At 44.7% G+C, this 23,408-nt stretch overlaps 2 protein-coding genes across 2 annotated transcripts in view; both read left to right on the top strand.

Annotated features, from left to right (window-relative positions):
* Nucleotides 1-7,710, top strand: part of LOC308333256 (E3 ubiquitin-protein ligase TRIM8-like) — a 28,420-nt gene extending 20,710 nt beyond the window's left edge. Inside the window, exons 5-7 of the mRNA XM_080789527.1 lie at nucleotides 1,840-2,105; nucleotides 4,072-4,187; nucleotides 5,595-7,710. Coding sequence (XP_080645653.1) covers nucleotides 1,840-2,105; nucleotides 4,072-4,187; nucleotides 5,595-6,376 — 1,164 coding nt within the window. The 3' untranslated portion in view covers nucleotides 6,377-7,710. The remainder of the gene's footprint in view (nucleotides 1-1,839; nucleotides 2,106-4,071; nucleotides 4,188-5,594) is intronic.
* Nucleotides 7,711-13,130: 5,420 nt separating this feature from the next.
* On the top strand, nucleotides 13,131-22,205 carry arl3b (ADP ribosylation factor like GTPase 3b). Its single transcript, XM_080789910.1, has 6 exons — nucleotides 13,131-13,219; nucleotides 15,220-15,363; nucleotides 16,501-16,617; nucleotides 17,245-17,295; nucleotides 19,188-19,373; nucleotides 19,735-22,205. The coding sequence occupies exons 1-6, from the start codon at nucleotides 13,217-13,219 to the stop codon at nucleotides 19,780-19,782; spliced, it is 549 nt and encodes a 182-aa protein (XP_080646036.1). The 5' UTR covers nucleotides 13,131-13,216; the 3' UTR covers nucleotides 19,783-22,205.
* The last annotated feature ends 1,203 nt before the right edge of the window (nucleotides 22,206-23,408 follow it).

Below are 23,408 nucleotides of genomic sequence, written 5' to 3'. Positions count from 1 at the left end.
AGCTTGCGTGAGCTTGTAGATCTGCTACTTGAAGGCCTGGAACCTACCTGGGCCCTCATCAAACCCTGTATATTCAACACACTGCCCCCGCTGCCACCCTTAGATCTCCATATATGCAGCTGACCTGTTCTGACATTCCATAATCTTGATCTGACCTCATCATCACACCCTGTACACTCAAGACACACTCCATATATGGCCAGTGCACGAGGCGTCTTACTGTTACTGTATAGACCGATTCAGAAACAGGTCTCATGGTCGCAGGCAACGTGTTTCCTGTAGGCGGAGTCGACATAGCTGCGGTTTAAACCTGCACCTCTTCTACTACAGTGAACGGTAGAGTGACTGATGTTAGTCTGCCTCAAACGTTACTCTTTCACCTGCTTTTTACTAGTCTAGGAAAATTGGCCTCAGATCCTGTGCAGCAGGGGCGTGGCCCAGTGCGTTGCGTTTCAAATGAAATGCGAATCAAAAGACAGGGGCAGGTTCCACATGGAGTGGGCGCTACATCTAAATAAGACGGAACGGAAACAATTGCTCCTTGAGCGGTGGTGGCCTACTACAATTCAATTTGGAATTGGATTCCCTTCGGACTATTTTCATGGTATGCACAGTGCTTCAGACCGGAAAGGGGAGTGTCCGCTCACATTCTGAGCGCAACGTACTTCCCTCACAGGGATACGTTCCTTTTTTCCCAGAAGTTCTTTCTCGCCCGCCTAGTGGCGAAAAATAAAACTTCTGGGAACTCAGATTAGCTTTTTACTAACACTAACATTACAAAGATGCTCCAGAACATCGAGATGAACCTGTGTAGTTTATGGCTGCTCCAACAGTAGAGATGAACCTGTGTAGTTTATGGCTGCTCCAACAGTAGAGATGAACCTGTGTAGTTTATGGCTGCTCCAACAGTAGAGATGAACCTGTGTAGTTTATGGCTGCTCCAACAGTAGAGATGAACCTGTGTAGTTTATGGCTGCTCCAACAGTAGAGATGAACCTGTGTAGTTTATGGCTGCTCCAACAGTAGAGATGAACCTGTGTAGTTTATGGCTGCTCCAACAGTAGAGATGAACCTGTGTAGTTTATGGCTGCTCCAACAGTATAGTGGCAACATTCCAATAAAAAAAAGAGTAATGGTTGAGACAAAGCAGTCCTGAAAGATACATAACGGCAGTCTTACCCAATACCCAATCTTTCTGTTTTATGAACACAAGGCTGCTGTACTTTATACCTCATACTTTGTGAAAGAAGGGACATCCGTGCGGGTGTCCCTTCTTGCCACTTGCTAGTTCAGAGCAATTTTATTGAGCAACGTTTCGTTCTTGCGACCTTCCTCAGGCCTCAGGCCAGTATACCTCATACTTTAAATCACGGGTCTGCAACCTTTTTGAAACAAAGTGCCATGTTTTTAGTTTCTGGATAGTCAGTGTGCCACTTTAATGACACCACACCACAGTTCCAACATGTTTTGATTGTCCACGAATATAACCTTTTCCCTTGTTAAATATTCTTTCACATTGTTATAATGATCATTAGACTCAGAGCATAGGCCTCCTATCTCCCTCCCCCAGTCAGAGTTCAGAGTTTTAATGAATGTAGAATGATGTGCAGGATGTAATTTACATACAAATATGGGTGAATTAATTTATTTCATTACATTTGTTTTATGCCAGTGTGCCAGTGATCACCCTCCTTTGTGCCAAGGTTGGCACCAGTGCCAAAGGTTGCCTACCCCTGCTTTAAATGCTTAGTATAGCGTAATGCGAAGCTAAAACGCTCCGGTTTCGGTCTATCCTTTTATTAACTCTATGGTGTGTGTGTGCGTGCGTGTGTTTCTCAGGACCGCGTGTGTGAGCTGAAGGAGGAGGTGCGCGTTCAGTACCAGCGCATGCACCAGCTCCTGGAGGAGGACCTGTCCAAGACGCTGGAGGTTCTGGAGCGGGCCCAGTCGAGGTTCTGCCAGGACAACGCCGCGCAGGTCCTGGCGCTGGGCGAGCAGCGGCACGACGCCCACAAACTGCTCAGCTCCGTCACCACGGCCTTCACCAAGGCTGAGGAGCTGAGCTTCATGAAGAACACCAAGCCCGTCCGCATCCTCATGGACCGGTGAGAGAGAGAGAGACACTCACTCACACACAGAGAGAGAGAGAGACACTCACACACAGAGAGAGAGAGAGACGCGTTGTGAGATGGTAGATCTGCTCTAATTCTGCAGTGCGCTGCTCAGAGGGAGACAAAATAAATGTCTGGCCTTCTTTGGCCCTTGGTCGTGGAATGATCTACAGTCCAGACTAAAATTGGCTTTGAAAGTTCCCTTGAAAAGTTTCAAAAGGATCATTGTTTTTTTTTTTTTTTATATAATTTTTATCCCACGAAAAAAAAAAGGATCATTTTGATGTACAATCCAACACTTGCACATGTTTGGATATGTACTAGCTTATGTTCATGCCTATATATTTATTATATCGGCTCAGATCATGTATATTGTGTATATGGTGTATTTTGCCCTGCTACTAAAAAGTAGGACAGGTGACTTGTTGTATTTATGCACAGGTACTTAAAGGTGTATTATGGATGTTGTATTTGCTGGTTCAAAATGTAACATTGACGATGTGGTATTGAAGTGTAATTTTACATATAATTGTGGGGCTCCTTGACATGGAAATGTTTGAGAACCACTGACACATAGAAACATTAGGTTTGAACCCTGTGAGAACCACTGACACATAGAAACATTAGGTTTTAACCCTGTGAGAACCACTGACACATAGAAACATTAGGTTTGAACCCTGTGAGAACCACTGACACATAGAAACATTAGGTTTTAACCCTGTGAGAACCACTGACACATAGAAACATTAGGTTTGAACCCTGTGAGAACCACTGACACATAGAAACATTAGGTTTTGAGAAAACTGTCAGGATTTAGAATAATTTTGTAGAATCGACCTCGGGTCCAAATGGGTCACTTAATCTTCCACCTGGTGTGTATATTTAGCTCAGTCAGGAACTCTCTCTACGGTGAAGGGCACTGTGACACTCCTAGAATATAACTTTAGAATTCACTAAATATACACACACTATAACTGCACTAATATTTATAGACACAATACACAGGAGGACACACACTGACGACATCTACACACACGACCACAAGGTCTACATCTGTTGTGACACTAATTGTGTCATTGTATTGAAAACAAGCACTTCCAAACTCTGACACAAAAATAATCAAATGCAGGGCATTTCTTGACAGAAAGTAGCTAATAACGTTTCTCTGGTGGATTTTTATTAATCAAAACCTTTGCGAAAAGCTAGAGGATAATTCAAGCTTTTCGTACAGCTGCAATGTTGGTGAGTTTAACGTTGTTTAATGCAAATCAGACGGGACTTTTCTGTTTGGATGAATGGGCTGTCGAGGCCAGAAAGTAGTTTTTTTGCCACTCAGTGGGCGTTCCCGCATAACTTCCTAACTATCATTCATTCAGCTCAGAACCTCTTCTTAAGGCTCATACATACTCATACAGTTTTGGGGGGTAGCTTATCACCGCGGTGGAGTTTTTAAAGGGTTGTAAAACTACACCATTACGTCAGTCGCGGTGGTGATCAGCTATCACCACGGACACAGACCCATCTCTCTCTGTTTTTACTATCAGACAAGTCTTTATCACCCCGTTCACTGATTGGTCTAGAGACGTTGGGTAAACCACAGGGAGTATGATGGCCTCAACTCTTATCACCGTTTTTAGGTGATAAGCTATCACCTAAAACGGTGATAACTTATCACCCAAAAACTGGAGTATGTATGAACCTTTTATTGTATAAAATGTATACAGTAGTCAGGACACAGGTATTGTTGTCATGTCATGTGACTTTGTCTGTCTTTAACGTGTGTGTGTGTGTGTGTGTGTGTGTGTGTGTGTGTGTGTGTGTGTGTGTGTGTGTGTGTGTGTGTGTGTGTGTGTGTGTGTGTGTGTGTGTGTGTGTGTGTGTGTGTGTGTGTGTGTGTGTGTGTGTGTGTGTGTGTGTGTGTGTGTGTGTGTGTGTGTGTGTGTGTGTGTCCTGACTGCAGGTCCCAGGCGTGTGTGGGCAGTGCGCTCCCTCCTTACAAAGTGGGCAGTCTGAACTCCAAGCTGTTCCTGTCGGAGCTCTCCAAGAGAGAGAAGAGCCTGAGGAGAACCCTGGAAGGTACGCTCCAACAGGCTGGACAGGGTGGTCACCGTCTGGGTTTAACACATTCTGACCTGAGATCAGGTTCTAAAAATGTCTTCTGCATCCTTCCTGACAGTTTTCCATTCTGACCTGAGATCAGGTTCTAAAAATGTCTTCTACATCCTGGCAGTTTTCCATTCTGACCTGAGATCAGGTTCTAAAAATGTCTTCTGCATCCTGACAGTTTTCCATTCTGACCTGAGATCAGATTCTAAAAATGTCTTCTATGTCAGTCGCTCAGTGGTGCAGTGGTTTGTTTTCTTGCACATTTAGATTTTAGTTTTAGTCATAGTCTCTTGAATGGATTTAGTCACATTTTAGTCACACGGAATGTTAAATATCGTGAGGTTTTAGTCGACTAAATCTACAGTTGATTTAGTCGACTAAAATGTATTTTGGCGAGCCTTGATGCCGCCTGCTATAGTAAAATAAAATATAAAATAAGAAATAAAAAACATAGGAGAAATAAAAAACAAAGAAAAACATAGCAAAAACCACCTTCAACAAAGTATACATTAGAATTATTATTTCCCCAGGGTTACTGCAGTATGGTTTACATAAGGTGTTCTTTTAACTTGATTTTAAAGATGAATTTTGTATTTGTATTGGTTATACACTTTGGCAGTGCATTCCAACCTATTACTGCTCTATAGATAATAGAAGATTTAAGAATATTTGTTCTTGGTTTAAGTGCCACCGAAACACCCAAACTGGCTTGTCTAGTCATATGGTTATGTTCGTCTCTTACATGTGCTACCTGTTCAAAGAAATACTGTGGTTTTTTTGTCCATTAATACATTTCTGAAAAACGTAAGAATACGTGAATGTAATCTATTCTCAACAGTAAGCCATGATAGATTTCTGTGCATTTCTGCAATGTGTGTCCTGTTGGAACACTGGAGAGCTAATCTGGCAGCTTTGTTTTGAGCCATTTGTAATTTATGTATGTCTGTTTTTGTAGCCGATGACCAGATGACTGGACAATACTCAAGATGTGATAACACTAGAGCTTGAATTACTGCTTCCCTAGTGTTTAGTGTTATGTAGCTAGAACATTTCCTGCTTACGGCAATACTTCTTCCCATTCTAGTTACTATATTGTCAATTTGTTTAGTCCAATTAAGTTTAGGATCTAGTACCAGTGATTATCGCCACTTCAGTGATGCGGTCAGGAACGAGACGTAGTCGAGTTCCGCAAGCATGGCATTAATCACGTTAATCCAACACCCTCTCGTGTAATATTGGTTAATTATGTAATGACGTAACAATATAAATAGCAGTCAGTCTGCCAGCTAAACGTCTGTGTCTCGTCTTGGTGCGATTGATGCCCGACTACCGTACCACACAAAGATAATAAAGATGATTCTCTCCCCCCCCCCCCAGCCCCCCTCACCCCCCCCTCCTCCTTCCTCCAGGTGGTCCCGGCCTACCCCAGCGGTGGTCAAAGCTCCGGCTCGGGGGCCGAGAAGAGGAAGCACGCCACCGCCTTCCCGGACGGAGGCAGCAGCAACAACAACAACGCGGGGAACAGCAACAAGACCGCCGCGACCGACCGCTTCAAAGACTCCTCCTCTTCCTCCTCCTCCTCTTCCTCCTCGGCCAATAAGCAGCCCTACCTGGGCTCCTCCTCCTCCTCCGGCGAGGTCGGCCACTCCTCCTCCTCGTCGTCCAATCAGCAGCAGCAGCCCTGCGGCCCCTCCTCCGCCCACGAGGGCGGGCCCCCGGCAGCGGCGTCGGCGGCAGCCAACCACGGCTCTGTGTTCGGCGCGTCGCCTCACGGCGTGGGCGTCGGCCCCGCCTCCTCCCAGCAGGCCGTGCCGTACGGCCGTAAGATCCTGGTGTGCACCATGGACAACTGCTACTGCTCGGGCGTGCCCTCGGTGTCGGGGCCCCACCGGGGCGTGGGAGGCCCCCACGGGCCCCCCTACCCGCGGCCCCCCCCGGCGGGCTCCTTCCCCTGGGGGGTGAGCGGCGTCCACCAGGACGTTGTGTACCCGCCGCCGCCCCCCCCTCCCCCGCCGCCCGGCCTGGGCGGGGCCCACGCGGCGGGCTCCATGCAGGGCCTGGCCGTGCGCGACTGGATCGACGCCTCGCAGACGCACAGACACGCCGACTTCTACGGGCTCTACGGGCAGCCCGCCGCCAAGCACTACGTCACCAGTTAACACCGTGCACACACACACACACACACACACACACATGCACACAGACACACGCATGCACACACACGCACGCACACACACACACACACACACACGCTTGTGTTATTATACTTGTGAGGACGTCAACATTTTAGGTTGCTGGTTTTATGAATGCCATTTTTACCGTAAGCCTAAAGCCCAAAAAATGCAGATATACAAGGATGTAGAGCGGCTATTTTAAGAGAACTACACTGGTAACTACACTGAAAATGTCCAGACATTTTTCCACATGGAAAATAATTGCGAATTGGTGATTGTGTGATAATTGTGACGGGTCTACCCTCAACTTAACCTCTAAATTCATAATCGCCAATTTTTCCTAATAAGACCTAAATAAATAAATGGTGCTCACTCACAATGTCTATGCCACACAATGTTCGGGACATTTTGGCCCTCACAAGTTATAGTAACGCAAGAGCGCACAAACACACACCCACACACACACACACACACACACACACACAGTAGATACAACAGATAGATAGAAAAACGGACACTACAAATAGTACAACTTTCACAGCATTTTTATTTACGTGCACAACATGACGTACAATCTACAAGCTCACGACAACGCGTTGTTTGTGAGTAGAGGGACAAATGCATAGGAGGAGAGAGTGGGGAGGTTCCCAAGTACAGAACCCTGGGGTTTCCCAAGTACAGAACCCTGGGGTTTCCAAGTACAGAACCCTGGGGGACTCCGCTCCACCAAGCCTAATACTGCAGGGTTCTGAAGTGGTTTAATACTACCCAACCATATACCTTCCTATTGAACACACACGCACACACACACACACTTACACGTATGTTTATATACACACACAGACGTAGAACATGTGTATACACACTCTTTCGGGGGCAGGGTCGACCTTTCTGTGTTTTTTAATTTACGTTTTTCTGTTATTATTTGTCGTCATCGGCGTAAATCACGACTGGAGGAGGTGTACTGTATATCGTACGTTAGAGAAGTGTCGGGTTTTCCGGCGTTCGCTCCGGCACACACGCGTGTCGTGCACGCAAAAAACCGGCACGTGTATATACTGTACACGTGCACGCACCTGGCACTGTCTGGCGTTTTTTTAATTAAGAGACTCACTTTTAGAGTCCTCCGGGGGGCGCTATAGGGAGCGCAGAGAGGACGAGGACGAGACGAGACCACCTTTTTAGTTTTATTTATAGAAGAAGAAAAGCGGGAGGAGCCGATGGAGAGAAACATGGAACACTTTTTAAAAGATCTGTGGAGAGAAGAAAAGGAACGCATAAAATGTATTCATGTGTAAAGAACTGAACGCTCTCCCGCAAGAGGGAGGGAGGTAGGGGGCGCTGTCTGAGGTCAGGGCGGGGGAATAGGGGGTGGGGTTTTTTGAGTGGTGTAGCCACTCCAATGCACAGCAATGTGTCTGTCTGTTTAGGCTCCGTCTGTCTGTCTGTCTGTCTGTCTGTCTAGGATACCAACAGGTGACAACATGGCGCCTGTTATGGTGCTTCACACTGTGCACAGGTGCATGATGGGAAGCTGAGTTTTTAGCAGCCATTACGTGGCTACACACACACACAGAGAGAGGCCAGGGAGGAGGGCTTGTACTGTACAGTACAGTACAGTAAAGCACCACTCACTTCAGACGATTCAGATTTTTTAGTCACTGTCCGAGATATGATCCTGTGTTATATCGAACCCTCCTGACTGTACTGAGGTCGATTCTTGCCTTATGTTATTAATTATTATAATTATTACGGTTATTATTATTATTATAATTATTATTGTTATTGTTTCTTTTCTTCCTTCTGCCCCGTCGGACCGCTATAGGCTGCGTCCGTCCGATAAACATCCTTAAAAGAAGAAAAAAAGTAAGAAAAAAAAGAGGTCTTAATTTTAGTCGCTGCACTTCGTGGGCCTCGTTTCTTTTTCTTTTTTTTTTTTTTTCATTTTTCTTGACGAGTTCAGGGAGGTGTCGTAAACGGCTTCTACACAAAATCGCTCTTCCATGTTCTTCCCCGCCGCGCGGAAACACCCACAATGCACTGGGATGGGAGGGGAGGGGTTTGGGTGGGAGGGAGGGAGGGAGGGGAGGGGAGGGGAGGGGGTGTCTTGGTATGCCTGGACTATTACAGACTTCACAGAACGGACATGTTGATTTGAGAGCTGCTTCTGATCGGTGGTTTAGCTCCCAAGTTGGGTTCTTTAAAAATGGGTTCTTCTTCTGGGGGGGAACCCTAACCCTCAGGGTTCCTTTGGGTTCCAATCCAAAGGGACCCTCCTTATTATACAGGTCTGTAACTCTGAGAGCTCTCAGGGTTATATGATATGCAGGGGGAAAGAAACGTTGGAGAACCAATAGTTCTGATTTGAAACCTGCAGAATTCTGGGGGAATCTAATACTTCCTGTTCATCATCGTCGCGCTCCCCTACCGGAGGGGGGGTGGGGTGGGGGGGGGGGGATGTAATCCCCCTCCTCCCCTGTTTCCTGCTCAACTGTCATCAGGACTCAACGATCCTCCTCCTCCTCCTCCGTCTGAAGAGTTATTATTGCATTTTGTGTTCCTCGACTACATCGGTTTGTTTGGTCACATGTTTTGTCTAAAGACAAACTTTTTGACTGGCCGGTTAGACGGGACTATAAGAGGAGAAGACCGGACCGGGCGGACGAGACCGAACGAATCAACGCAAAGCATCCGGGAGGATTGGACGGATGCTACTTCCTGCAGGGGCAACGACGATGTCACTTCCTCTCGACAAAGCACACTATTAGCCCCCCCTTCTCCCCTCCCTTCTGGCTTCCTGTTTGCAGCTGTAAGCATGCGACATGGGGGGGGGGGGTTGAGTTTTCTAAAAGCAGTACGAAAAATGCAAAGACGACGACAAAGGACGAGAGACAACGGGGCGGGGGGGGGGGTGAAGAAAAAAGGAGAAACAACCCCTGAAGTTTTAAAAACTGTCCGTGTAGGGCGGGGGCGGGCCGGGGGGGGATGACCTTTTTTCATGAACTTTTTCTAAAGACAAGAGACTTGGAGGAGAGACTGGCTTGATGATGTAAACGACGCGCTGTCGTTCTTAAGACTTTAACTAACGGGTTGTTGTCACGACTCACGACGACAGAGTCGCAACAACGGGAAAAATACGGAAGTATCTTTTTTTTGTAAATATTTTGTGAAATGGAGAGAGAGAGAGAGAGAGAGAGAGGAGAAAAAAGATGACAAAAAAATGAAAAAAAAAAAAACAATGAGATGGATGTCATTTGGATGAAAGGGTTCCAAATAAATAGATCAATTTAAACTAGTCGAGTTTCTGTTTGCTTTACTTTGTGTCAGGTTATACACTTTGTACACAGTGTTAAAACCCATTCTAAAAATGTCTTCTACATCCTGACAGTTTTCTGAAAAAGCTATGTTTCTATGTCAGTGATTCTTCGATTTTTCAAAAAATAGCAGATCTACAAGCTCATAGCGCGCCACTCGGTGGCGCGCTATGAGCTTGTAGATCTGCTATTTTTCAATAGCTAAAGCGTGACATAATGTTAACACCAAAACTGGTTCATTTTATTATTAGTCATAGTCTTTTGATTATAATTCCACTCAGATTTAGTCATCTGAAATTATATATAGTTTCACTCCAGTTTTAGTTGACTAAATATAAGATGTTAGTCGACTAAACCTATACAGTTGATTCAGTCGTCAAAAGTAAAAGATATTTTGATGGGCCATGATGTCGTCATAATGCCTGATTTATATCGATTTATAGGCATTATACAGCGGATATTTCCGGAGTGCGACAACCGCACACAACCAAAGAGTAAAATGACTTGTCTCCACATTTTAGTCCAGTTTCTGACAAAGTCTAGTTTTGTTGACAGAATTGCACATACCGGTATATATTTAATCATATAGTTTTAGTCATCATGGCTCAGTTTTTATTTGGTTTATAGTGTGTGTGTGTGTGTGTGTGTGTGTGTGTGTGTGTGTGTCCGTCCCACTGGCAGGTGAGTCAATGAAAAACGCTGGGACAACGCTCCACACGTCACCAAACTCTTCTCCCTTCTGGCTCCAAAACTATGGAATGCACTTCCCATCACAGTCAGAACTGCAGCCTCACTCCCAATCTTCCGCCGTAGTCTGAAAACCCACCTTTAGTCATCATAGCTTAGTTTTAATTTAGTTTTTGTCAGCGAAAAAAGGCAGCCGATGAACATTTTCCGCTTGGTTTTAGTCGACGAAATCTACACCGCTTGAGCAATACTCTGAACCCCCTTGTTGGAATATGATCTTAATTGTATATATATATATGTATATTTTATTATTGATATTACTCTTATTGTGAAGTAAAAAATAGCACTTCCTCTATTACAGCTGTGAAACTCAACACCCCTAAACTGCTCCTGATGAGCAGGTCGGTGCCTATAGCCCTTGCATGGTGTCCTCTGCCATCGGTGTGTATGAATGGGTTAATCATGTAACGTCTCCGTAAAGCTCTTTACCCAAATAGCTCTTACCATTTACTATACTTGTGGGGACATTTTGGCCCTCACAAGTATACTAACACAGAGTATAAAAACACACGGGTACGCAGTGTACACATTTTATCACACTTACTTGTGCACCACCATGCACACATCTGCTAAACAGCTGTCTGGTTGAGAGAGAAGAAGTAGTTATCCTGACGCCTACGTCTGTGATATGAATCTCACATGCACGCCACAGTCTGGCACACTGAGTGTGTGTGTGACTGTGTGGTTTGATTCACTGTTAACTGATAAAAGAACCACAGAACTGTGTGTTCTCTCCTTCAGAGGTTTCGGCAGATTAAAGACGCGAGTCTGTAATAATAACCAAAGGAAGATTGGGCTCTCTAGAGTTCATCGCTTCATCACCACCACTTTCATCGTCCTCTCAAAGCGACAATTCATCCACAAACTGCCTTTTGTGTTTCTAAAGTGTTTGGTTCTCTCACTCACTCACCAGCAGCGTGAGGAGTGCGAACTCTCAGTGGCAGCAGCGAAGACGAAAGTGAGGAACAATACTTTCAATACGTTTTGTTTTTGGGGGGGAATTCACACTGTGGTCCCGAATGTGCAACGTCGGGACCACTTGGCAGATGTTGTTGGTAATGTGACTTCTGTGTGAACGCTGCGTATATACCATTCCCGGCAGCGGATCACCCAAACGTTACGGGACCGCATCGGAACCGAATGGAGTGTACTCTGATACGGATCGATGCACCGTGAAAGCATTGAAGTGTTAGGATTGCGTTTTTAGAATCCTCCTCCTCAGGTGCATATCCACGGATATCCCAAGCCGTGGATATCCACGGATATCCCAAGCCATCCACGGCTTCCCAAGCCGTGGATGGCTATTCCCACTATATAGGCTGAGGAAGAAATGCCACTTGACAGTTTTCAAATCAGCCTCAGAAAACATCAGGTAGCCTAAGTGATGACACCCATTGCAGAAATCTGCACGGCGTAGCACCTGGTAATTATAAAAGCCTAACTTAATTTGCTCACTTCTGAGCAAATTGTTGTGGTTGTATTTAAAATACCTGAAGTTAAGTTTAACATATCACAGTATCATAAGCGTTAATAATAATAATAATAATAAAAAACAACATTATTTTGGGGGTTAATTCTGCCGATGAGACGTAGGCCTGTAATTTTTTTAAGAAAAGTAAAATCAGTTTACATGTCTGAATGTTAACTTAATTGAGAGCAAGTACAAAATAATGTTACATTTACTCTTCCACCTGTAATGTGTGTAATGTGAGTCATGTGACAGTAAAGTTGATCAAGCTGATTCTGAAAAGGTGCAATTCTTTGACGAATTGAACAAGCTGGACGCTCTCATTTGCTTTATTGGTATGGTGGTGGGTCGTCCACTCACAGTTAACAGTCTTTGTATTGAGTTTGTGCTTGAAATGTACTGTAATTCTGCAAACTGTTTAATAAATATTTCAATCAATGCAGCAAATGCCGATCACAGCAGGTGACCCCGGGGCCCAGGGTAGGGCTAGGCTACACATGTACCCCCACTCTATGATAGACAGTACTATGACGTACCCCCCAGTAAATGGGACAAGAAAATACAACCGCAAAATTGGTGACCTATCCAATATTGTGACCTAAGAGGTCGCTGTTTCTTTAATTGCGTTGTGTAGTTTGTAAGAAATACATCAGACAACAAATATATATCATGATCATCACATAAAATAAAATAAAACTATATTAGGTCTATTCCTTCCAGATTCCACTGAATCATCATTCCACATATCAATTATTACCCACAAAATGTTACGTTTGTGAATGATTGAATACATAGGACCCGAATGGAAACAAGACCACAATGACTTTTGTGTTATTAAAAGAAGTTTGCATTTCTGTCTAAGAAAGTATTCATTCAATCAATCAATCAATCAATCAATAAATCAATCAAGGTTTTGGATATCTCAATCCTCTTAGCAGACCTTATGCTTTCCTCGAACTGTAGTTATATTCTACAGACTGTTAATACAATTTATGCAATCAATACAATACTCAATATAATCAATCACAATCTGGAACAACATTCAGTAAAGTCACCCATTCTGGTGTAACGCCTATATATCTGTGTGTGTGTGTGTGTGTGTGTGTGTGTGTGTGTGTGTGTGTGTGTGTGTGTGTGTGTGTGTGCGCGCGCGCGCGACGGACGTGCGCATGCGCTCGCGCGTGTGTTTGTGCGTGCGTGCGACGTAGTGCGTCATCCCCCCTGGTTACCGGGTCGGAGGCGTCTTGTCTTGCCTTGGTTGGGGAGAGAGAGAGAGAGAGATAAAGCGACAACAAGATGGTGAGTATATTGTTTCAATTTAACAAGGAAAAACATCATAAATTAGCCTCGCCAGAAGACCGTTACACATCCGAACCCGTTAAAAAACGCACCGTTTGACCCTCTTGTAGACGACCCCGGGCTGTTTATTAAACACCAACGCATTAGTTTTGTGTGTGTGTGTGAAGAGAAAAATCAAAGATCCTTAGATCTCCCCCCGTGTGTGTGTGTGTGTGTGTGTGTGTTGTAGACCGTTAGGCTAACTACAGCAAAAAGCCTGTTGCCTCCTCCTCCGTTCAGTTACCATGGTGGGGAGATTAGCCTAGCCACGTTAGCAACGGCGAGCCGCTATGTTTAGCTGCTGACTGTAGTAATTTATTAGCTGTTATAGTTGTGTAGTAAATAGATGTTATATATTGTTGTCCAGTTTAGGAAATGAGCCACGCGGTGGGAGGCTATTATTATAGTTTTCAAAAAGACAACAGATCACTCAAGATGGTACTGTTACTGTTGTCAGACAGTATCCCCTTTCGGGACCCTTTGCTTTACCCTTTTCTGTGTTTGGGACGTCGTTACGACGTCCCAAACACAGAAAAAGGGTGAAGGGAAGGGGGCTACATTGTCAGGTACTGTTGTTTGTTGTCTGTGAGCTGTTTATTCTGTATTTTGGCTACTGGTGCAGACTGCAGAGAGAGAGAGAGAGAGAGAGAGAGAGAGTAGATGTGTGCAACTGCATCCATCCTCCAAGTCAAACTAGAGGAGGCTAGTGGAATATATCAATGTAATACACTTTGCAGTGCAGGGCCATGTTTATCATACAGTCAGGCCAGGACAGGTGGTGGACTTTGATTGATTGATTGAAGTATTTGTTATTGTCAGTTTGCAGAATAATGGGTACATTTCACATGAAAGCACAACTCAATTCAAAGGCCTGTTACTGTGGACGACACACTGATAAAGCATTATAGCACTTACAGTTTACAACAGGGTCCACCTTTTTCAATTCATCAGAGCATTTAGAGACGTACAAATATACACTTCTATATAGACTACCACCTGTAGTATTATTATTATTAGACCTGTACGTGCCTGTCACGGTCGGCCACCGGCCTACTTAGGAACGATGCAACTTGGGAACCTAATATACGTTGTCACTTGTCATAGCACCTGTTTTAACTGTCAGCCGGTGTCCCACATGGAGATCTGTGTATGTGCCTGTGTGTGATCAATCACTGCTGTCTGTAGCTACATGAGAGATGGAAGCTACTAGTGGGATGGACGGATGGATGGGTGGATGGATGGATGGATGGGTGGATGGATGGATGGATGAGATGCCATTCTAATGGTGGCTGGCTTGCTACAATGGCCTCCCTGTTTGCCACCAGCAGCCGGCCCGCTACCATCACATGGGCTGTTTGGAGTGTGTGTGTGTGTTCTCACTACGCACCACTCACCATTCCCCTCATCCTGTGTGTGTGTGTGTGTGTGTGTGTGTGTGTTCTCACTAGTACTCACCACTCACCACATCCTCGGTGTGTGTGTGTGTGTGTGTGTGTTCTCACTACGCACCACTCACCACTCCTCATCCTGTGTGTGTGTGTGTGTGTGTGTGTGTGTGTGTGTGTGTGTAGTTTCCATTCTTGAAGTGGCCTGCACCTTTGATTCTATGTTAGTACCAGCCGCTCCTCCACACCATCATAGAGCTATAGGTGCAATCTACTTGTGTTTATTATCTTAGGCAGCCTAGGACACTTACATAGGTTGGCCCTAAGAGGTTGGGATGCCAAAAAGAAAGCAGCTAAACGGCTTGCAAAATCCTGTGCAATCTCTTCTCTACTATCGGTAGCAGCCAAAGACGCTGTTACTTGTACCTCTGAAGGGTGGGGGTATTTGTCCGGGATTGGCTGATTGCATTCTGTACACTAGCACCGTGTAAATATTTGTGTCCTTGTTGTATTGTATGATCTCTTATGTGGACATAAATAAATGAAAATTATTAAATATGTGTGTGTGTGTTACAGGGCCTGCTGTCGATACTGCGCAAACTGAAGAGCACCCCGGACCAGGAGGTGAGGATTCTGCTGCTGGGGCTGGACAATGGAGGGAAGACCACGCTCCTCAAACAGCTAGCCTCCGAGGACATCAGTCACATCACCCCCACACAGGTAACACATCACCCCAACACAGGTAACACATCACCCCCACACAGGTAACACATCACCCCAACACAGGTAACACATCACCCCCACACAGGTAACACATCACCCCAACACAGGTAACACATCACCCCCACACAGGTAACACATCACCCCAACACAGGTAACACATCACCCCCACACAGGTAACACATCACCCCAACACAGGTAACACATCACCCCAACACAGGTAACACATCACCCCCACACAGGTAACACATCACCCCAACACAGGTAACACATCACCCCAACACAGGTAACACATCACCCCCACACAGGTAACACATCACCCCAACACAGGTAACACATCACCCTCACACAGGTAACACATCACCCCAACACAGGTAACACATCACCCCCACACAGGTAACACATCACCCCAACACAGGTAACACATCACCCCCACACAGGTAACACATCACCCCAACACAGGTAACACATCACCCCAACACAGGTAACACATCACCCCAACACAGGTAACACATCACCCCAACACAGGTAACACATCACCCCAACACAGGTAACACATCACCCCCACACAGGTAACACATCACCCCAACACAGGTAACACATCACCCCCACACAGGTAACACATCACCCCAACACAGGTAACACATCACCCCCACACAGGTAACACATCACCCCAACACAGGTAACACATCACCCCCACACAGGTAACACATCACCCCAACACAGGTAACACATCACCCTCACACAGGTAACACATCACCCCAACACAGGTAACACATCACCCCAACACAGGTAACACATCACCCTCACACAGTTAACGTCTGTCTGGGAGAACATCAGCCACATGGAACCCCCACACATATGGAACCTAGTGGCGCTTCTGGGCGGGAACCCCTTTTGGTGTTTTAAGCATTATGTTATACTTTATCTATTTTTTCTTTGCTTCTGGGAGGTCCCCCCCGGAACAACATGTTTTCAGATGGGGGTCAATTACATATATTTTTGGGGGTCCTTGACATGAAAATGAACGACTGACAGTTTTTCTGAAAACATTTAGAAGACATTTTAATATTTTTCTAGAATCGTCCTGGGGTCTGAATGGGTTGTTAATCATGATGCATGTCTGTCTGTCTGCAGGGCTTCAACATAAAGAGCGTCCAGTCTCAGGGCTTCAAGCTGAACGTTTGGGACATCGGAGGACAGAGGAAGATCAGGCCCTACTGGAGGAACTACTTTGAGAACACGGATGTGCTGGTGGGTGGAGCGGAGGAGAATTAACACAAAATATACAACAGGTTTTATGGTGCCCAATTTGAATAATATTAGTCTGAATAACCACGACCACAAAAGTGAAAATAGCCAATCTATAATCCACAATCGTTTTAATTGCCAAAGTATAAAATAGGGTTGACCTATTGCGATGCTATATATATTAACTAAATTTGCTGGAACTTGACTGTATTACCTTAATAAAACGGATCTAGAAAGATGGCGATTTACAATACAAGGACTGACTGGCTTCATTTTACGTCCATATCAGACCCGGCGAACGCTTTGTCCATATTTTTTTACAGTCTATGGTCCAGACCCTACTTTGAGAAGCACGCTGTCCTAGCACTTCTCTTTCCTTGTGTTTCATCTTGTCATTTGTTTTAAATCGATACTAAACTATGCTGATCTATGTTGGTTACTTGTTCACATTTCATTGTTGTCTTCTTTGGGTCATATATTTGTTTTGTTTGACCACAACATGTTGAGAATGACTCACTTGACGTAGTAAAGTGTGCATGAATGTGCTCTCAGTCAGCTTATTGCCTTTATATGTTTCAGATTTACGTCATGTATGTACTCTCAGTCAGCTTATGCCTTTATATGTTTCAGATTTACGTCATCGACAGCGCAGACAGGAAAAGGTTTGAAGAAACGGGGCAGGTAATTATCACGTTCCTGTTGTACTTTATCATGTGTTCATGTACAGAAACATAAGTGAATATGCTTGTTATTTAACCCCCAGTGTCTCTATTCTGGCACCCGCTTGAAATGCTATCAACCCATAGTCACCAGTAGGTTACTCAGTAGAGCAGTGGGGGGTCCCCAGCTAAATGATAGTTTGGAACCAAATGGACCCTTAACACATGTTAACAATGTGGCGCAAATCTTTGAATATATATTGTTACAAATCTTTGCTACTGGGGGTGTCCCTGTAACAACTTATTTTCAGATGGGGGTCGGTGGCCAATGTCATATTTTTGGGAGTCCTTGACATGAGAATGTTTGAGAAAGACTGACGTAGAAACATGAGGTTTTTCAGAAAACTGATTTAGAAAGAAGACATTTATTATATTTCGACGTCGGGCCTAAATGGGTTAATCTGGTGACCTCTGAGGTTGCTGAAGGTCAAATGCTTAAAGTGTGATTACCTTTTGAGGGGATTAAGCCTGTATGTTTACCTAGCTACACCCATTGGTGTCAAACCCATTAGTGTCAGAGTCGGGCCATTAGCAGTGATGCAGTGGCGTGCACAGATAGACACTAGGAGGTGCTAGAGCACCACCTGCCCTTGCCCTCTGGACAGCAATGTGCCCTTTTGAAAATTCTTGATAAAAAGAAAAAAAGCTTCTAATATATTATTTATGCACCTAAATCTCACAGTATTAAGGCAACGGGCCGGTTCCACGCGCTGCACAAGGTGCCCTTTTTTCACTTGAGCACCTGCCCCTCTAAATGTCTGTGCACGCCACTGCAGTGATGGTCTGATTTAGAATCTAAATGTCTCTTTGTGTTTACGCTATAGAGCGTCGCAGTCCCTCCCCCTTTCAGAACAACGAGTGGCCCAGGAAATGAATCGCAATGCATTTTGACCATAGGCATTTCTTAAATTATTAATTTAAAGACCTTTTAAGCGTCGTACGAAGCCAACTCTTGTCGTGACAAATCATGACAACACACACAATATTTTGGACAAACAAAGCATTGTTACAGGTTACAACACTTCTTTTGTTGTCTTTCTTCTTTGTAATTATTTGTTTGGTCCAAAATATTAAAAGGTCTTTAAATAAATAATTTAAGAAATGCCTATGGTCAAAATGCATTGCGATTCATTTCCTGGGCCACTCGTTGTTCTGAAAGGGGGAGGGACTGCGACGCTCTATTACCCTGGAGTATCTATCCTGTAATTGAGAACACAAAGTTAGGGACCAACACCACATCGGACAATGACTAACAACAACAACAACGTCTCTGCTCCAGTAGAGCCTACTGGCTTCATTATATATCATGATAAAGTAACCTCGTCATCGTCATTTGTCGACCGCGGTCGAGATCGTGGATTTCACAAAGCCAGGTCAGACTTCCCGGTCCTTCATTGCCACCCCCAGTTCCTGCTTACTGATGCATGATGTGTCCCTAGCGATGACATCAGGGTACGACATCTTTTCTACCTCTGATCTGCTTTGAGGCAGGACTCCAGAGGAGAATGGAAGATTATAACCTCATTGTCAGCTCTGTAGCAGTGGCCGTAAAACTGTGTTCTTCTGGATCGGACTAGTGAAGAAACACGGGGAAGGTGGTCGTATATTAGATCAGTCGATGGGTGGCTCTTCCAAGAGAGATTTTGCCCTCTCATCCAGCCTTTTCTCTCATTTCTTTGAAGGTGTCCATGTCTCTGAGCCATAGAGTGTAGAATCGGCTAAGTAACCTACCGGTTGATAACACTCGAATCCGCAAATTCTGGGCATGTCACAACGTCTCTACTCACGTGTGCGTGTGTGTGTGTGTGTGTGTGTGTGCCTGCCTGCGTGTGTGCGTGCGTGCGTGTGTTCCAGGAGCTGGCGGAGCTGCTGGACGAGGAGAAGCTGAGCGGCGTTCCCGTGCTGATCTTCGCCAACAAGCAGGACCTCCTGACGGCCGCGCCCGCCTCGGAGATCGCCGAGGGCCTCAACCTGCACACCATCCGGGACCGCGTCTGGCAGATCCAGTCCTGCTCCGCCCTGACCGGGGAGGGCATCCAGGTGAGGACCAGAACCAAGCGTTCTCAACATGTGGGTCTCAGATTTAGTCCGACGGATGGACACAGTATAACTCTATGGGGACACAAAAGCAACACAAACAGTAGGACCCGGAAGTATCTCAGGAGGGGGCACTCCTCACGTCACGGCTGAAATACTGAATAATAATGTGTCTCATAAGTACGTCGATTTTTCCGCCTGACAACGGATAGTTGTCGAATAGTTGCATTCCTCGATAGTTCCTTTTCCGCCCGACAACGGAGACGATATATCGACAGGCCTATAGTTGCATTCCTCCATAGTTCCTCCATCTTTGTGTGTTGCTCTGCTTTTCAAAACGCCACATTTTCTCTTTGTGTTTCAGGAGGGAATGAACTGGGTCTGCAAGAGTGTCAACGCGAAGAAGAAGTAGCACCCGCCTCTCTCTCTGTCTGTCTGTCTTCTACTGCTCAGGGGGGGAAGCAGCAGACACACACACACACACACACACACACACACACACACACACACCCATCTTGCCCTTTTTGGTGAAACGGGATACACTACCTGTGAATGTATATGCACACTACTAATACCACATGGACTTGAAGAGAGTTTTTAAAAACCTGCTCGCTCCCTCGCCGCCTCGTGACCTCTCCATCTCTGACCGCCTCGTGACCCCCTCCATCCCTCGCCACCCGTGACCCCTCACTGCCCGTGACCCCTGTTTCTCTGGGCGCGCAACACCAAGTATACATGGCCCGTTAGAACAGTGGTTCTCAACCAGTGGTCCTTGAGGGTCTTCCAGGGTGGTCCCTGGGCTATAAATGGAGAGTTGGTTACCAAATGGATCCTTATTCGATCTTTAACTCTTGAGAGTGTCAAATGAAACCAAGTGGACCCTTTTACGGGTCCATTTGGTTTAATTATTTTACACTCTCAAGAGCTACATTATTGTTAAACAATACTGTTAATTAATTTACAAGACGTCTGTCTACACAATTAGCATGGAATTGTATAACGTGGACAAAATCTTCAGCCAACGACAACAAAATATGCTTAAGTTTCGGGTCTGCGAGGCTAAAATGTCATCAAATGGTGGTTCCGTGGCTCAAATGGGTCTGAGAGGCTAAATGTCATCAAATGGTGGTTCCGTGGCTCAAATGCCCATTAAATAACGGGCCTTGATATGAAAGGGGTTTAAAACTACTACTTTAGAACACCACACCAACAACGCCTGTCTTCTTTGAATCCCCCCTTTTTTTTACCTTTATTCCTGTCCCTTTTTCATCATTCACATAAGGTTGACATTTTGTGGGGGTTTTTGTACTGTAGTGTATATCATTCCGCAATGGCTGTAAGCGCTGTTCATACTATGGCTCCGTTGTTTTTTTTTTTTTTTGAAGTGAGGTCTATTTTTGTAATTCTTTATTTATGGTGAAGTAGAGCTTAGGGCGCTTCCAAACGACAACGTACGTACGTACGTGTGTGTGTGTGTGTGTGTGTGTGTGTGTGTGTGTGTGTGTGTGTGTGTGTGTGTGTGTGTGTGTGTGTGTGTGTGTGGGACATGGGTCTTCGACAGGGGGTCTTGAACTCTAGCATCCCTCTTCTGGGTTGGAAAATAGCACGTCTACAAGTTCACAACGCATCACGCTGGGACACGTCTTGAGCTTGTAGATCTGCTATTTTTTTGACAAAAAGGTTTTAGTGTAGAAGGAAATAAACTGCGAAGTAAGTACCGGGCCAAGGATAAAGTTTACTATTTTATGTTGAGGGTTTAAGTGGTAAATAAATACACGTTAACATGAATAGGAAACCAACGAAACAAACAAACATTTACACAACACTTCTGATTCTGAAGTACCAATACTGCAATTTAGAACTAGGTTCTGGTATCTTTGAATATATATGTTGTGACAGAGTGAGTTTTTAACTCAAATCTTTGCTTCTGGGAGGTCCCTGGAACAACATATTTTCAGATGGGGGGGGTCCCTGGAACAACATATTTTCAGATGGGGGTCCCTGGAACAACATATTTTCAGATATGGGGGTCCCTGGAACAACATATTTTCAGATGGGGGTCCCTGGAACAACATATTTTCAGATGGGGGTCGGCGGCCAATGTCATATATATTTGGGGTCCTTGACATGAATATGTTGGAGAACGACTGACATAGAAACATGGGTTTTTCAGAAAACTGTCAGGATTTAGAAGACAGTGACACTTTTTTAAATTTCGATGTGCTCCCCACCGTGCGATGTGCGCCCCACCGCGTCCCAACGGGCGATGTTTGCCCCACCGCGCCCCACCGGGCGATGTGCGCCCCACCGGGCGACGTGCGACTGTTTTTTTGGGGGGGCGAGCGTTTTGGTATTCCCTGAAACACGTTGAAGACCCCTGATCTAGAATGTTGGAGGAATATTGTCTACTGTGCTCGGCTTCCCCTGTAAAAGAATCATATTATACTGTTAATGTTAATATGTATAAAAAAAAAGGGAACATTATTAAATGAAATGGTTAAGAGAGACATTACATTTTTATTGTATTAACTGTAAATATGTTGGCCCCTATGTTTGTATTGCGTTACATTTGCGTGCATGTTTATTAGAGTATATCTGTTGTTACCCGGGGCTGTACACTGTAGTCTATAATGTTTTTTGCATATCTAATATAGGCTGGCTGAGTTTTTAACAAATATATATTCTGATGTGGAGCATATGAAATGCATTTGTTTGGTTGTTGTTTTGCTTCACGGAGGTACTGAGGGGATTTTGCCCGCAGATATGTTTTCCTTTTGATATTTTCGAATGCATTCCGTCCAGAGCGTTTAAACTTTAAAGGTACGTGAATAAAAACGGTTGTTAGAAATAAAAATGGCTTCCCAAAGGATTTTATTTACGCAGTACTAGTACGTACTAGGGCTGTCACGGTTACACATTCAGGACCAGAAGAACCCCTTTTGGTTGTTTTAAGCGGTGTTATTCTTTGCCTACAGCCTACACACACACACTCAGGTGGGTCAGCTGCTGGTGACAGGCCTGGTGATGTCACTGTGGGAGAGATGACATAACTGTGCATGTGGGGGATACTCTACAGTGGTTCTGTTATGACTTCTCCTCTGCATGTTGTAAACACTACAACATGCAGAGGAGAAGTCATGACAGAACCATCTAAAGTTTAGATGGTTCTGTTATGACTTCTCCCCTGCATGTTGTAAACACTACAACATGCAGAGGAGAAGTCATGACAGAACCATCTAAACTTTAGATGGTTCTGTTATGACTTCTCCTCTGCATGTTGTAGTATTTAGATGGTTCTGTTATGACTTCTCCCCTGCATGTTGTAGTGTTTAGAATGGTTCTGTTATGACTGCATGTTGTAGTATTTAGATGGTTCTGTTATGACTTCTCCTCTGCATGCTGTAGTGCAGTGATACTCAACCTCAGGCCCGCGGGACCATTATGACTGGCCCACCAATGAAAATCTAAAAAAAAAAGAAGAAAAAAAAATCTGGAAAATGAAATAAAAATAAATAAATCTGAATGAAGTTATCTTTAATTACATTATTATAAGTAATACTATTAGAGTTGTACTATTACTCGAACGAAAATAAAAGCTTGGGGGGGGGGGGGGGGGGAGATGCAATGCAAATGAAAGACATATACTGTATATCCCTATTCCCTGACATAATTTTATAGCTAAACGGACAGAATTCTATTTTATTTGAATGATGAAACCCAGCTGCCATTAATAGTTGGAAATGGAAATTGCGGAAATTGCGAAAATTGTGGAAATGGTGGAAATGGAAATTGCGGAAATGCGGAAATGGAAATTGCGGAAATTGCGGAAATGGTGGAAATGGAAATTGCGGAAATGGAAATTGAGGAAATTGCGGAAATGGAAATTGCGGAAATTGCGGAAATGGTAATTGCGGAAATTGCTCTTCACTTATAGCTATCTATTTTCAGGTAGATTGTTTTATTTTACTCAGTCAGCCATATCACTACTCATGAAAAAGGTCATAGCTGGGTAATCTATTTTCAGGCAAATTGTGTTTA

The sequence above is a fragment of the Protomyctophum bolini genome (assembly GCF_963924005.1).
Source record: "Protomyctophum bolini genome assembly, chromosome: 18".
NCBI classification, from domain to species: Eukaryota; Metazoa; Chordata; class Actinopteri; order Myctophiformes; family Myctophidae; genus Protomyctophum; species Protomyctophum bolini.
Note: the sequence above shows the minus strand (reverse complement) of the source record. Positions and strands in the feature narration are given on the sequence as shown.